The 13,281-nt window shown below is 31.4% G+C and overlaps 1 protein-coding gene across 1 annotated transcript in view; it reads right to left on the bottom strand.

Annotated features, from left to right (window-relative positions):
• Positions 1 to 3,830: 3,830 nt before the first annotated feature.
• Positions 3,831 to 13,281, bottom strand: part of LOC115879248 (lactosylceramide 4-alpha-galactosyltransferase-like) — a 33,015-nt gene continuing 23,564 nt past the window's right edge. Inside the window, exon 5 of the mRNA XM_030895956.1 lies at positions 3,831 to 4,177. Coding sequence (XP_030751816.1) covers positions 3,880 to 4,177 — 298 coding nt within the window. The 3' untranslated portion in view covers positions 3,831 to 3,879. The remainder of the gene's footprint in view (positions 4,178 to 13,281) is intronic.

Consider the following 13,281-nt stretch of genomic DNA (forward strand, 5'->3'; position numbering starts at 1 on the left):
TCAAGGGAGAAAACATCCCTAATCATCATCATCGAGTTGGCGAGTCATCACCTCGAGTAAGGAGGGTCATGGTCAGGTCCTCACAATAGGAATTGACCTCAAATTCAAGGAGGCAATAGAGAAAGAGGAACATATCCTCTATTATAGATACGGGACAACACCGGTATCAGGTCTAAGGAGAGACCAAGTTAAAGAGGTGGAGAAAATGGAGACAATAATATATAATACAATTAAATATAATGCTCCAGCCTCCACTTCACGGGTTTCTCAGCCGGAGGCAAGCTCCTCGACTGTGACGAGCGGCACGGAGGGCTAAACTCCAACCGTGGAAGGGTGTGTACCCTCGGAGGAAGAACTGTTGTCAGAGGAGGATGGGAAATACTCTGTCCTCTCTACAACAGGGGTATGATGTGTGATGACTCAAGGAAGGGGGGCACAGTAGATCTTTTAGGTCGCAGTGATTAACCCCCCCTCTTACTCATTCTACATTCTACCTAAAACTAATAGTTTTGTGATATTTCAATTTGTTTAAACAAATGTTATGCCGGGTCCAGACCAAGGCGACAGAAAGTGAACACGATTTTGAGACAAAAACAAGACAAACCCGCGACAAAAATGATAAATTCAGACAAGACAAATTTGAGACAAAAGTGTCTATACCGCGAAGACAAAACTACAACAAAGTTGAGTATATGCGAATCAGTTTTATTAATCATGTGACCTATCGACAAGGAAGAAGTTAAAGGTATATTACTAACAGCAAGTAGTGTTGTCAGCAGACTCAATTAACCTAACAAATCTCCTCTAATGCATCAGTTTTCTTGTAACAATTTTTTGTAGTCTAGTTTTTACGCTCCCATAATAATAAATGCGTTCTATAAAGCTCTATTAGTTTGCAGGTATTTTCCGTGTTCCCTTTTTTCTCTTCTGGAAACGGCATCCAGTTGACTGAAAAATGACGATAGGTGACATTTCCCATATAAAATGACAGCGATCTTAATTTCATAGCCATCGCTGACGCCGTGTTTTTTTATTTATCACAGTACTAATGTCATATATTAGCAGTACCAGCACTCCACAGTAATTTTGTGTGATTTCATTGGTTTCCTACTTTTGGCAACGCACGATATCCACACTGCGCCGACAACTTGTCGTAAAATACACGACAAAACAGAGACTCTTTGACTCTTTACCGACTCAAAACTTTTACTCTTTACCGACTAGAGACGGGACATTTGAAAGTTTCCGAATTTGAAAACAAAACAAAAATGAGACAAAAATGTCGCAAAAATGTATTGGATTTATCGCAACTTTGTCGTAAAACATGCATGTTTCTGTCTTGTCGCTGTTTTGTCTGCTTGTTCTGGACCCGGCTTTAGATTTCAGTGTCGTCAAAAATTGTCAGTCATGCTATTGTTTCTGTTGTTGGAGTAATAAAATTTGTTAGGATCGTTTTATATAAGCGAAAAAAAAAAGATACATGTAAAGATATGTGAGTTGGATGCTACAGCGTGTTTAACATATATTTATGAATTTCGACTATTTAAAATTAAATAATCTCAAATTTTTTGAATAGTAGTACACCCTATGTATTATCATTTTTTCTGATACAATTTACAAATGTTGCGACACTAATATTTTTTTACTCTACGGAAATCTAATATTTCTTTAAACAAATTGAATTATTACAAAATCTATTAATTTTAGATATACAGGGTGGCGCACCTCATTCGCCTCTGTTGATATACGAAAACGGAAAGATGTAGAAACAAAATATTTTATGGGTATTTGTGGGGAGACAATGTGCTCAATTTAAAATTATTTTGAAATATACAGGGTGTTAGTTATACGAAAGTTATATTTTTTCTTATGGAACACCCGGTATTTTATTTAATTTTTGGATTCTTGGGCCCAAAAAAAGGCATTTATTATAAAGATTTAATATGTCCAAAATCTTTGGTTTTTGAGATATTTAAAGATATTTAAATTTGCATCTTACAATAGAATAGATTATTAACACCCTGTACATTACTTTTCAGAATTAATTCTTATGCGGAGTTTAAAGGTAGAGAAATAAACTTTTCTGAAAAATGGCTATCAAAAGTTGCCGATCTATTTTAAGGATGTATTTTATATAAAAACTTCGTTATTTCAAATGCAACACCCTGTATTTTTTAATATAAATCGAAGCAGATTGAAATGCTCTTTCAAACTATGTTAGGGTTTTCTATACCTATCTTGCTCAGATTTTGAATAAAAAACGATTTTTAAATAAAATTGCAATCAAGATGGCTGGTGTCGCCATGGTAATTTTCTAGTGACAGTAACTATTTTCAAAGTCGACATTAGTTTATGGACATTATTATTTATAATTTATAACAGTTTACTTAAATTTACCTACAATAGTTTAATAAGTAAGTATTCATTAAAAAATGTCTATACCTATGTGGTGGATTCATCTCTCCAAAAATATCCTATATGGGTATTTCGCCACTGCACTGCAAGAAAATCTACAAGATAAAATAGTTATTTTTTGTAAACACTTCTGCGTTAAACCTAAACGGACACTGCTTGTCAGAAGTTATGTTTACAGTTATACAAATTTGCCTAAGAAAGCAAAAAATGCTATTTTAAAATAACTATTTTATTTTGTAGATTTCCTTGCAGTGCAGTGGCGAAATACTCATAAAGGATTTTTTTGGTAAGTATTCATTTTTTTAAGAAAAATAAAGCAGTATCTGCTAGCGCGGCGGATCGAATAGATATGTTACTAGTGATTTTATTTTGTGAGGAAAATTGCTTCTTGGCTTCAAGGGCTTATGCTCAAAGATATCCATATAGAAATCTTCCTGATAAAGGTACGCGCACACTGACCAGCGCCGCACTCGTCGCATGCGCCGCACGAATCGCACTTTTTTCTTGTCGCGCACACTGAGCCGCACCGAACGCGCCGCACGCGCCGCATTATTCGCTATTTTGGTTCTTTTTGCCCCTACTACACCCGTATTTGCCAATCGAATTTCTCATCAGTCGCTTCAAGAGTCCTGTCTGCGGTGATAAGCGTGTTTTTTTTAATATTTCTCGACAATGACAACGAACAAGAAATTATAAGCTCCTTGCTAATAGAAGAAGAAGAAATCACGAGAAAGAATCGAAAGTTATAGGTTCACAATATTTGCAAAAATCCACATTATTTCCATATTTAATTGAGGATGAACTAAAACTTTTTTTTTAAAAAGTTACCGAATTGTACCCAGAATCTAATAATAAAATAAAAAATAGGGTATTCCCATTAAAAATATATTAGTTAGTTAATCCCCAACACTTCTGTAAAGTTATATCCCCAACACTTCTGTGAAGTACCCTGTATACCCTACAATTATTTTAAAATGTGCTCCTTAACCTTCCCTATAACTTTTCTGGGTTCTTTTCACTATGATTCAACTTGCTTGTCTCGTGGCAGATTTGCCTCAAAAATGGATAGAAGATGTCTCGCTCTCGTCTCGTCAGATCTGGACGCACCTTTAGACCTACTATAATATTGTAAAATCCTAAAATTAAAAAATTGGCGTTTATCAAGTTTTTCCTTCGACCCTACAATAATTGTTTTTAAAATTTGTTTTATATATATTATATATATATTATATATATTATATATATATATATATATATATATATATATATATATATATATATATATATATATATATATATATATATATATATATATATATATATATATATATTATTATACATATATATTTTTAAAATTTGTGTTTTATATATAGAACATAATTCATTGAAACATACATTTTTGATTAACAAATCACTTTAAATTTCACTAAAATTTTATTGGTTTTTTCAAATACAACTGCTTCCTCAAAAATACTTCTTTAAATTTAGGACAGTCCCTGGACAATATTTCCTAGCAAAATCCAGATATGGTATATCATCGTCGATAGGTATTTTTTTACCGGCACTCAGTTTATTCCATACATGTATTAGGAAACTATTTTTGGTTTTTTCCCTAACATTGGCAAGTTCTTTACTGTCGTAGAAAAGTCCCCAAGCAGGGTAAGGAATGGAATAAAAAGCGTCTGTTGGATATATATGAAAATCTTCACAAGATTTGTCTAAAAAGTCCTTTACGTTGCCATTGCACAGTTTACTTGCAAATCTAAAAGAAAAATAATATACCGGGTGTTGTATCGTCGTTGGAAACATAAGAAATCGCATGCAAATTTTGAACTGGCCAGATATTAGCTCGGTAGAGTTACCAAAATCCGTGTTTTTTTAGAAGGGGATCTTTTTTATGATTCTAAATAATTTTTAAGGTTAGGTTAGGTTAGGCATTTGGTCGCTACCTTAGACAAGGAAATGACCCCCAACAAATCTTGGCAGATAAATTTAAGTTTTATACAACAACTATACATATAGATTTTTTATCACTAGAATTTTTAATTTTTTTGTAGTTTACAATTATTTTACATATTTGATAACAATACTTTGTACATTTTTTTACATGTAAAATATATAAAAAAACGTTTATTGCGGAAATTGTATTTCCCTGATTATAATTCCCTACGCCACTGGTGAAATCCGGTCTGAGTAGCAATATTTATAGTTTCAAACATTAATTATAATACAGGATATTAAAAATACTACTTAGTAATATTAAAAATAGTTTGGTTTGGATGTGGTACTAGACATATTAAAAGCATTTTACTTATTTTTACTGCTATAATGAAAAAAATGTACATTTTATGACCACATAACAAAAGTTGAATATCGATTTTTACCTGTGAAATGTAATTCCAGCCACTTTTTTCTCGCTTCGGTCTTTGCAGCCATACGCTGAACATCTCACCGTACTAAACAACACAGTTTGTAAATTTAAAACAAAACAGTTGTCAGACAAAAAAACATAAAAATTCGCTCGGTGTCACCTCGAAATCTTGTCACCAAAGTATGGCCGCCGATCGAATTTTGGCCTCACTAACCGATCACAGGAGAATATGCGTGTTACCCGTCCCCTCTCTTTCCTTGTCTAAGGTCGCTACTAATGACTAAAGAATCCATGGACAAATAACACCCGAGAGCAAATTGTGACGATGTCACCACACAGTGCCGTTTTTCTTAACCTAGCTGTGTTTGAAGAGATATTTATATTTTTTGATAAATGTTTTGACTACGCCTATAGTGTATACGGTGGTATCATACTAATTAATTACGAAAAAAACGTTAACAAAAGGTACAAAACTGGTATCGACGTATAGCACACATCAAGTATCTACATATAATATCAGAAAAATAATTATCGAATTTAATAAGAAAACGCAAATTAGGTGGAGCGGACTGTTTATTTACCTATGAAACGTAACTCCTGGCAATTTCTTATCGCTGCTGCTTTTACACTTGAAAACTGAACAACTAATCACTATTGTAATAAAGTTTATACAAAGTTCACTACACACAAACTATTAAAATTCGCTAAAATTGTCGCTGGTGACCAGATGATGACTCATTGTTTGCCATCAGAACAATGGCGTCTAAGGTCACAAATTCTGCTGCAGCCCGTATGTGGGCGTTACATGTCCTTTATATTCTTTAGTCATTGGTCGCTACATTACATTATACCAGTAGAAAAAAATAAAGGTGTAAATAAAAAAATAACATGTTTCCTCTCGGAAACTTTAAGTAACTCCAACGACCAGTGAGGTCTCTACGGATAGAGCTCTATCCGTCATAGACTTAAAATAAAATGAGCTAGTTGAGCTCTACCGGGTGCATCTCAAAAGTGGCTCACCCCTATAACTTTTCTATTTTTGCAGATAAAACAACGAGATTTGGTACGTTAGTATACGATATAAATTAGGATTGATTGACGTATTCAATTGTTTTTGGTCACTTCCTGTTTAACCGGATATGACTACAACTTTTGATTTTTAAATGGCACCCTCCGTATATTTTTACTTTATTTGATAGAAAATGACACTGTGAATAGAATGACATATACAGGGTGGTCCGAACTGTATTCCGGAAACTTCGGTAGCATATTCTGCGAATAAAAATAAATAAAAAAGTTCGTATAAACGTATGTCCTAAAATGCTTATTTTTGGAGATACAGGGTGTAGAAATTTCATTTTTATTTCGATTTTTTCCAAAATTTTTTTTTTTTGCAAATTGGTGTCTGGGAGTTTTTTGACATGAGAAATTTGATTTTCATATCGATATGACTCCTACTTGTAGTTGTGTTTTAACTGTTTTGAAGACTAATACCTTTTCTCTCTCTCGTCCGTACCTGTATAAAACTATAGAGTGAAAAATGTACATTTCCGAGATTTTTTACGTAAAAAATCTCTTGATAAAAATCGCTACGAGCAACCGTTCTCAAGATATTTAGAATGAAAATAGTCAACATATTATTGACAAAATAAACACGTTGAGTAGATAGCAATGAGGTTATATACAGGGAGACGCTATGAGCATTTAAAGTGCTTGCGAAAAATGGTAACACTAGGCGTGGCTTAAGCCAGCACCAATATGGCGGGATTAGCAGGGCCGGATTACAGAAACTTCTTTGAAAAATTTTATTTTACACAATATGACGACCTCAACTTTTTAAATAAAAAATTAATTAATCAAAATAACTACAAAACCTACAATTTTTTCAAAAATATAAATTACAAGATTAATTTTAATGACTATATACTATGTATATTTAAGGAGTAAACACAAAAAAATAATACACATTAAATAAATTAAATTTTATTGCTCACTAAATAACACTGTTTTGTTGCTAGTATGTCTTAAACTAATTGCCTTGTTTTTATTGATGTATCTAACAATAATAACCTTAACATTTTAAAAAAAAATTAGAAAAAAGCGGAAAATAATTAAACAAGATTACTGATTTACCATAATTAACATTTTGATAATCATTAAAATTTAGAAATCTTAGGAAATGATTATTTCTTTGAGATATTTTATTGAGATGTTCTGTCAAAACAGCTATCAGAAAAATGTTTCGAGCATAGAACACTACCTGATGTAGCTTGCCAGTTTCTCCTGTTCAGAAACTTCACCTAAGCTTCTCGACGGATGGGATTTTTGAAACCTAAAAATCAAATTTAATATAATATTTATTTGATAAAAATTTTCTAAAGAGAGCAAAATTTATATACTACGTACTAAATTTAAAATGTTCTGATATAAAATTTTATTAAAATAATAAATGTTTATCAATAAATATAAGTTGTTAAGACTTTATCTGCAAAAAGTAAATTTACTTTGTTGATTTTATAATATTTATCTAAAAATTGAAGCTATACTATATAAAGTTTGTACATAGTATATGCTAGCAGATGCTAAAAAGGAATGTAAATAAATGTTTAAGTACAAAATCTTAGTGTAAAAATAGAAAAATAAACCGTAGTTAAAACAAAACTTTTAAATTTGGCCTAGCCAAATACTCTTTCCTGTCAAAAAAAGTATATGTAGAAAAATAACAGATATTGTTAAGAATTTTTTTTAAAGAATAGAAGTCGAGGCATGTTTTAATTACTTAATTGCCTCTAACAAAGTATTAAATAACTAAACACTTTGTCAATATAGAAACACTTAATATTTAATTAATAAACGCATAACTAGTTAAATGGAAAATACGAAAATAATTTAATCAGGTCCTGTATTATGTTTACACTTACCTGTGATTCAACACCAATTTCAGTGGATTTCTTCCTCTCTACACGTTGTCGACTGCAACAACTACTTACAGCACACGAAGACATGTTCGGAAAGTCCAAATATTCAAATAAAAACACAAAAATAGTCTTGGAAAATTAAAAAAACACTCGCAGCAACGCACTTAACCTCAAAAACTGAACTGTCAGAATTGCCAGTACCAATATGGCGTAACTGGGTACATTTCTCGATAGCTTATGTCGCCTCCCCCCCTTATAACCTCATTGGTAGATAGTTACTGGACTGAAATAATAGATTTGGAAATTTTTTATTTTTTAAATTAATCATAAACTTTTCTGCGAAAAAGTGGTGATAAAAGAGTTCCTGTTGAACTTTTGGCACAAAAACATTTCAAATTTATGATTCCAGTCTAATAACTATTTAGTCGACATGTTTAATTTGTCAGTTATGATAGGTATTATTGATAATTTCGATTCCAAATATCTCGAGAACCATTAAGGTGCGTATTCATTATCCGCACGAACGAACGAACGAACGAACGAATGTTCGCTAGTGGTATGGACGGGGACCGCACGATAGAACCGCACGAGATGACCGCACGCATTTTTTCATTCGCGCGCCAAATCAAATCGTCAAGATATTGTTATAAACCTGTTTTTTTTGTTTATATACCGTCATTGAATTATCGCTAAGCAATTTACTATGGAGCAGTGCATAAGGAGTCGGGCTAGGAAGCGAGAGACCGGAGTTCGAATCTCGGCCGGAACATCACTTTTTTTTTAAATACTGTTGTATTCTATAGTTTATTTTTGTAGTATAAGAAAAAGAACTATTTATTCTGTTATTTTTTAATCTCCGTTATTAATATAAATTGATTGTTAGTACAATACCTCATTTAATATAAAATAATATTCTACTTTTTGAAATGTATCGGGCCCTAATTGTACCTAAAAGTAATATATTTTTAGTGATATACCATATTGTAAACTATTTAATATTTTAGTCACTTAAAAAGTTAATTTGCATTGAATAATTGCCTACCATTAAAGGAAATTTGAGCTATATAATCCTTGATGGGCATATTCTGGGTATGCAAATACTTCCTTTAAATTTTGGGTGTCGTTCAACCGATTTATTCTCAAAACCAGAAACTTCTACATATAAAAAGAAGCAGAGGTCACTAATTATAATAAACTTCACCCTTGGTATTACTTCCACTAATTATAATAAACTTCACCCTTAGAATTACTTCTATCACAATTACAATACGTTCATCTGCATTGGCATTTTCTACTTTTCGATGGGAAACAATAAACTTCCCAATATTTTTTAAATGATGTAACAATTCCTCTTGTGGTTACTTTTCCATAGATATCCTCAACTCTGTCCTCATGTGAATTCAGAGGCAATGAAAATGAAAATTATTTACCATAAACATCGCAAACTAAAAACCTAATAAACAATTTTATACCGAATATAGAAATAAATTCAGTATTCTTACCTATCGTCCAAATCCATGTTAATAGATAATTATTATTTTTAAATATATTTTTGGAACTGCTGGTTTTAGTAATTATTAAATTAAACGAACTAAAAAGTCTTAAAATAAACAATTCTTAACCATAACCCCAAAAATTGCAGATCTCCTGTCAACTTTCTTTATTTTTTATTTATTCATTATTTTCCTAGTGACGTCACAGGTGGTATGCGCGAACTGAACGAAATTGGAGCCGCTATCGATCATACCTTGTATTCTTTTACCATGACGTCTAAACGCCTTTGATGTACCGACTCGAAGCGGATGGTCGAGCGCACGAACGAACGAACGGCCGCATGCGTTCGGTCCCCGTCTAAATATACCGCACTTTCATTCGTTCGTTCGTTCGTTCGTTCGTTCGTTCGGATAATGAATACGCACCTTAAATCTGAAAGCGCACGCAGGCGAACGCCTTTGATGTACCGACTCGAAGCGGATGGTCGAAAGCACGACCGAACGAACGGCCGCATGCGTTCGGTCCCCGTCTTAATATACCGCACTTTCATTCGTTCGTTCGTTCGTTCGTTCGTTCGGATAATGAATACGCACCTTTTACTCGTAGCGATTTTTACCAAGAGACATTTTTTACGTAAAAAACTTCGTAAAAGTATATTTTTTTACTCAGTAGTTTCATACAGGTACGGACGAAAAGTTATTACTTTTTAAATCAGTTAAAACATATGTCGGTGGCGCCCTCTACAAATAAGAGTCATAATGACATCAAAATCAAATTTCTCATGTCAAAAAACTCCCAGACGCCAATTTTCATCGTAATATTGTTGTTACTTCACGAAGTATTTGGAAAAAAATGGAAATAAGAATGAAACTTCTACACCCTGTATCTCCGAAACTAAGCATTTCAGGACATACATTTATACGAACTTTTTTACTTATTTTTATCTGCAGAATATGCTGCCGAAGTTTCCGGAATACAATTCGGACCACCCATATGTCAATTTTTGACATTATCGTTTAAACATCGTATTTTAATATTCAATCTAGAGTGTCATGGCTTTGTTAAAAACACTAATTTTTAATTAAGGAGCCTTGGAAAAATAGATTTGATCATCTAATGTTTTTCGTGTCTGGTCCTGGTCGGTTAAAAGATGCCCAAATCGTTCTTTTAATCATATTTCATTTTTTTCAAATGGAACAAGGGTGGCTCATTAGCATATTTGGGAAAAGCATTTTTTACGAATAATTTGGTACCACACACTTGGTATTTCGAGTCAAATTTTCGTTATGAACCGCACGTCACAATTTTATATAAAGAATTTTCGCATAAATGTCAAAAGATAAATCATTCTATTCAGAATGTGATTTTCTATCGAATAAAATAAAAATATACCGAGGGTGCTATTTAACAATCAAAAGTTGTATTCATTTCCGGTGAAACAGGAAGTGACAAATAAAAACAATTGAATACGTCAATCAGTCCTAATTTATGTCATATAATAATATACCAAATCTCGTTTTTTTTTATCTGAAAAAGTAAAAAGTTATAGGGACCAGCCACTTTTGAGACGCATGCACCCTGTATATTCGCTCTATCTACAGGGTTGTTCACCACATACGACACGGAATATTGTAGCTAAACGATTAGATTTTTATAAATTGTAAGTTTTGGGTTAGTTGAAGGACTATTAGAGTTACAATTTAAAAATATTTTTACAAGATACAGAGTGTCCCAAATAAATAAAAAATATCAAAGTTGTATTTCTTTAAATGGAACACCCTGTATATTATTACATTTTTAGTTTCTACGATTAAAATAAAGGTAAATTTGATGAAGGTTTATTACACTTAAACCTTACCGTTTTTGAAATATTTTCAATTTTGTGAAATTGCAGTATAAATTTTAAGGCTTCATTTTTCCGAGGGTATCAAAGTTTTTAATACTAAATATTTACTGAAGTTTATTTATTGATCAGTTGTTGTGTTGCAATAATAAAAATTTTACTACCTTATACAGAGTGTCTAAATATTTATTTTAAATAATTATTAGATTTAAACGGCAATAACTTGTTTAATTTAAATGGAACACCCTGTATATTTTATGAGAGTCAGATGCACAATTTAATTGTCTATCAAATTGTATTATACCATTTTTTACCTATCTCTTCAAGTTTCCGTAGAACATGCATTTTCTTGTAATTTAGAACTCATTTATCAATATACCCATGGAATACTGACATTTTAGATTATTTTTAAACATGTACCAAATTTTTAAAGAGTACAGATACTAATATTGTCGATATAGTTCGTAGATTTCATTAAAAAATAAAAAAAAACTGTTTAAATATTTGTTAAAGAGGACCAATTAATATGATTCCAGTATTCAAACTACATTAATTGACTGTTAGTGTTGATTAATAATAATTGCTCCAAATACTAAAAAACTGAATTATGTATGTGTATTAGACAGTGTGGTAAAAAACTAACACCTTAAAAATGATATTTCATTTTTTGACAAATGCTTATTTATAACAATAGAGACGTTCATTTTCATTCGTTTTTGATTCAAATCCACATTTATTTAGAATAGTTTATTAACATTAATTTATTATTAACATAATTAATAATTATTTCGAATAATTTATGAACAGAATTAAGTATGTAATTAATTAGTATTTGGGCGGAAATACTGGTGGTATATTTAATTAATGGTATACTCTTTTATAAAGATTTAAATAGTTTTCTTTTTGCATACAAATGGGCTAGTAATATTATCGTTTTACTAAAAACGATAATATTACTAGCCTGTGCATTTTGTACATTGGTTGTTTTAAAAACAATCTAAAATGTCAATATTCCATGGGTATATTGATAAATGAGGTCTAAATTATGAGAAAATGCATTTTCTACGAAAACTTGAAGGGATAGGTAAAAAGTGGTATAATACAATTTGATAGACAATTAAGTTGTGCATCTGATTTTCATAAAATATACAGGGTGTTCCATTTAAATTAAACAAGTTATTGCCGTTTAAAGCTAAAAATTATTTAAAATAAATTTTTAGACACTCTGTATAAGGTAGTATAATTTTTATTATTGCAACACAATAACTGGTCAATAAATAAACTTCAGTAAATATTTAGTATTAAAAACTTTGATACCCTCGGAGAAATGAAGCCTTAAAATTTATACTGCAATTTCGCAAAATTGAAAATATTTCAAAAAAGGTAAGGTTTAAGTGTAATAAACCTTAATCAAATTTACCTTTATTTTAATCGTAGAAACTAAAAATGCAATAATATACAGGGTGTTCCATTTAAAAAAATACAACTTTGATATTTTTTATTTATTTGGGACAGTCTGTATCTTGTAAAGATATTTTTAAATTGTAGCTCTAATAGTCCTTCAACGAACTCAAAACTTATACTTTGTAAAAATCTAATCGTTTAGCTACCATTCTCCGTGTCATATGTGGTGAACAACCCTGTATAATGTGTTTTGAAAATGCATAGTTTCCGAAATACCTACTATTTAATTTTAAAGATTTCAATGTCGATTTTCTGGATATACCCCTTTGAAAAGAATCGATTTTTTTATTTATTAACTTTTTCCGCTTTTTTTCACCTGGTACGGTTAGAAGACGTTAATGTAAGAATTCTTAATGCAATTTCGCCCTCTTTCTAGGTTATGTTGTATGTATTGTATTTTACAAAAATTGCCAAAATTTAAAAAATAGTTTTCAATTATTATTTTTCTCAACCAGTATGTACTTTTTGCCAAACTGTGTATACTAAAAAACTTAACATATCAATCTCCATCGATCCACGCCCAAAAATCTTTCAAATCGGAATAAGTAAAAAAACTTGATTTTGGCCGGGAAAATTTGTGAAGTTTCGAGTTTAAATGGGGCGATTATAGAGATACACTATCCGTAGAGGCTTCACTGGTCGTTTAACTACTTATTGTTTCCGAGATATTTGCGTTTTTCGATTTTGACAAAATGTCAACTTTACATCGTTTTCTATGAGTCCTTATGAAAACGTAAGAAACGAAAAATAGGCCATGGGAGGGTGCCATCGAGCTT

The sequence above is a fragment of the Sitophilus oryzae genome, unplaced genomic scaffold, assembly GCF_002938485.1.
Source record: "Sitophilus oryzae breed Bouriz unplaced genomic scaffold, Soryzae_2.0 scaffold_1576_pilon_pilon, whole genome shotgun sequence".
In the NCBI taxonomy this organism is placed as follows: Eukaryota; Metazoa; Arthropoda; class Insecta; order Coleoptera; family Curculionidae; genus Sitophilus; species Sitophilus oryzae.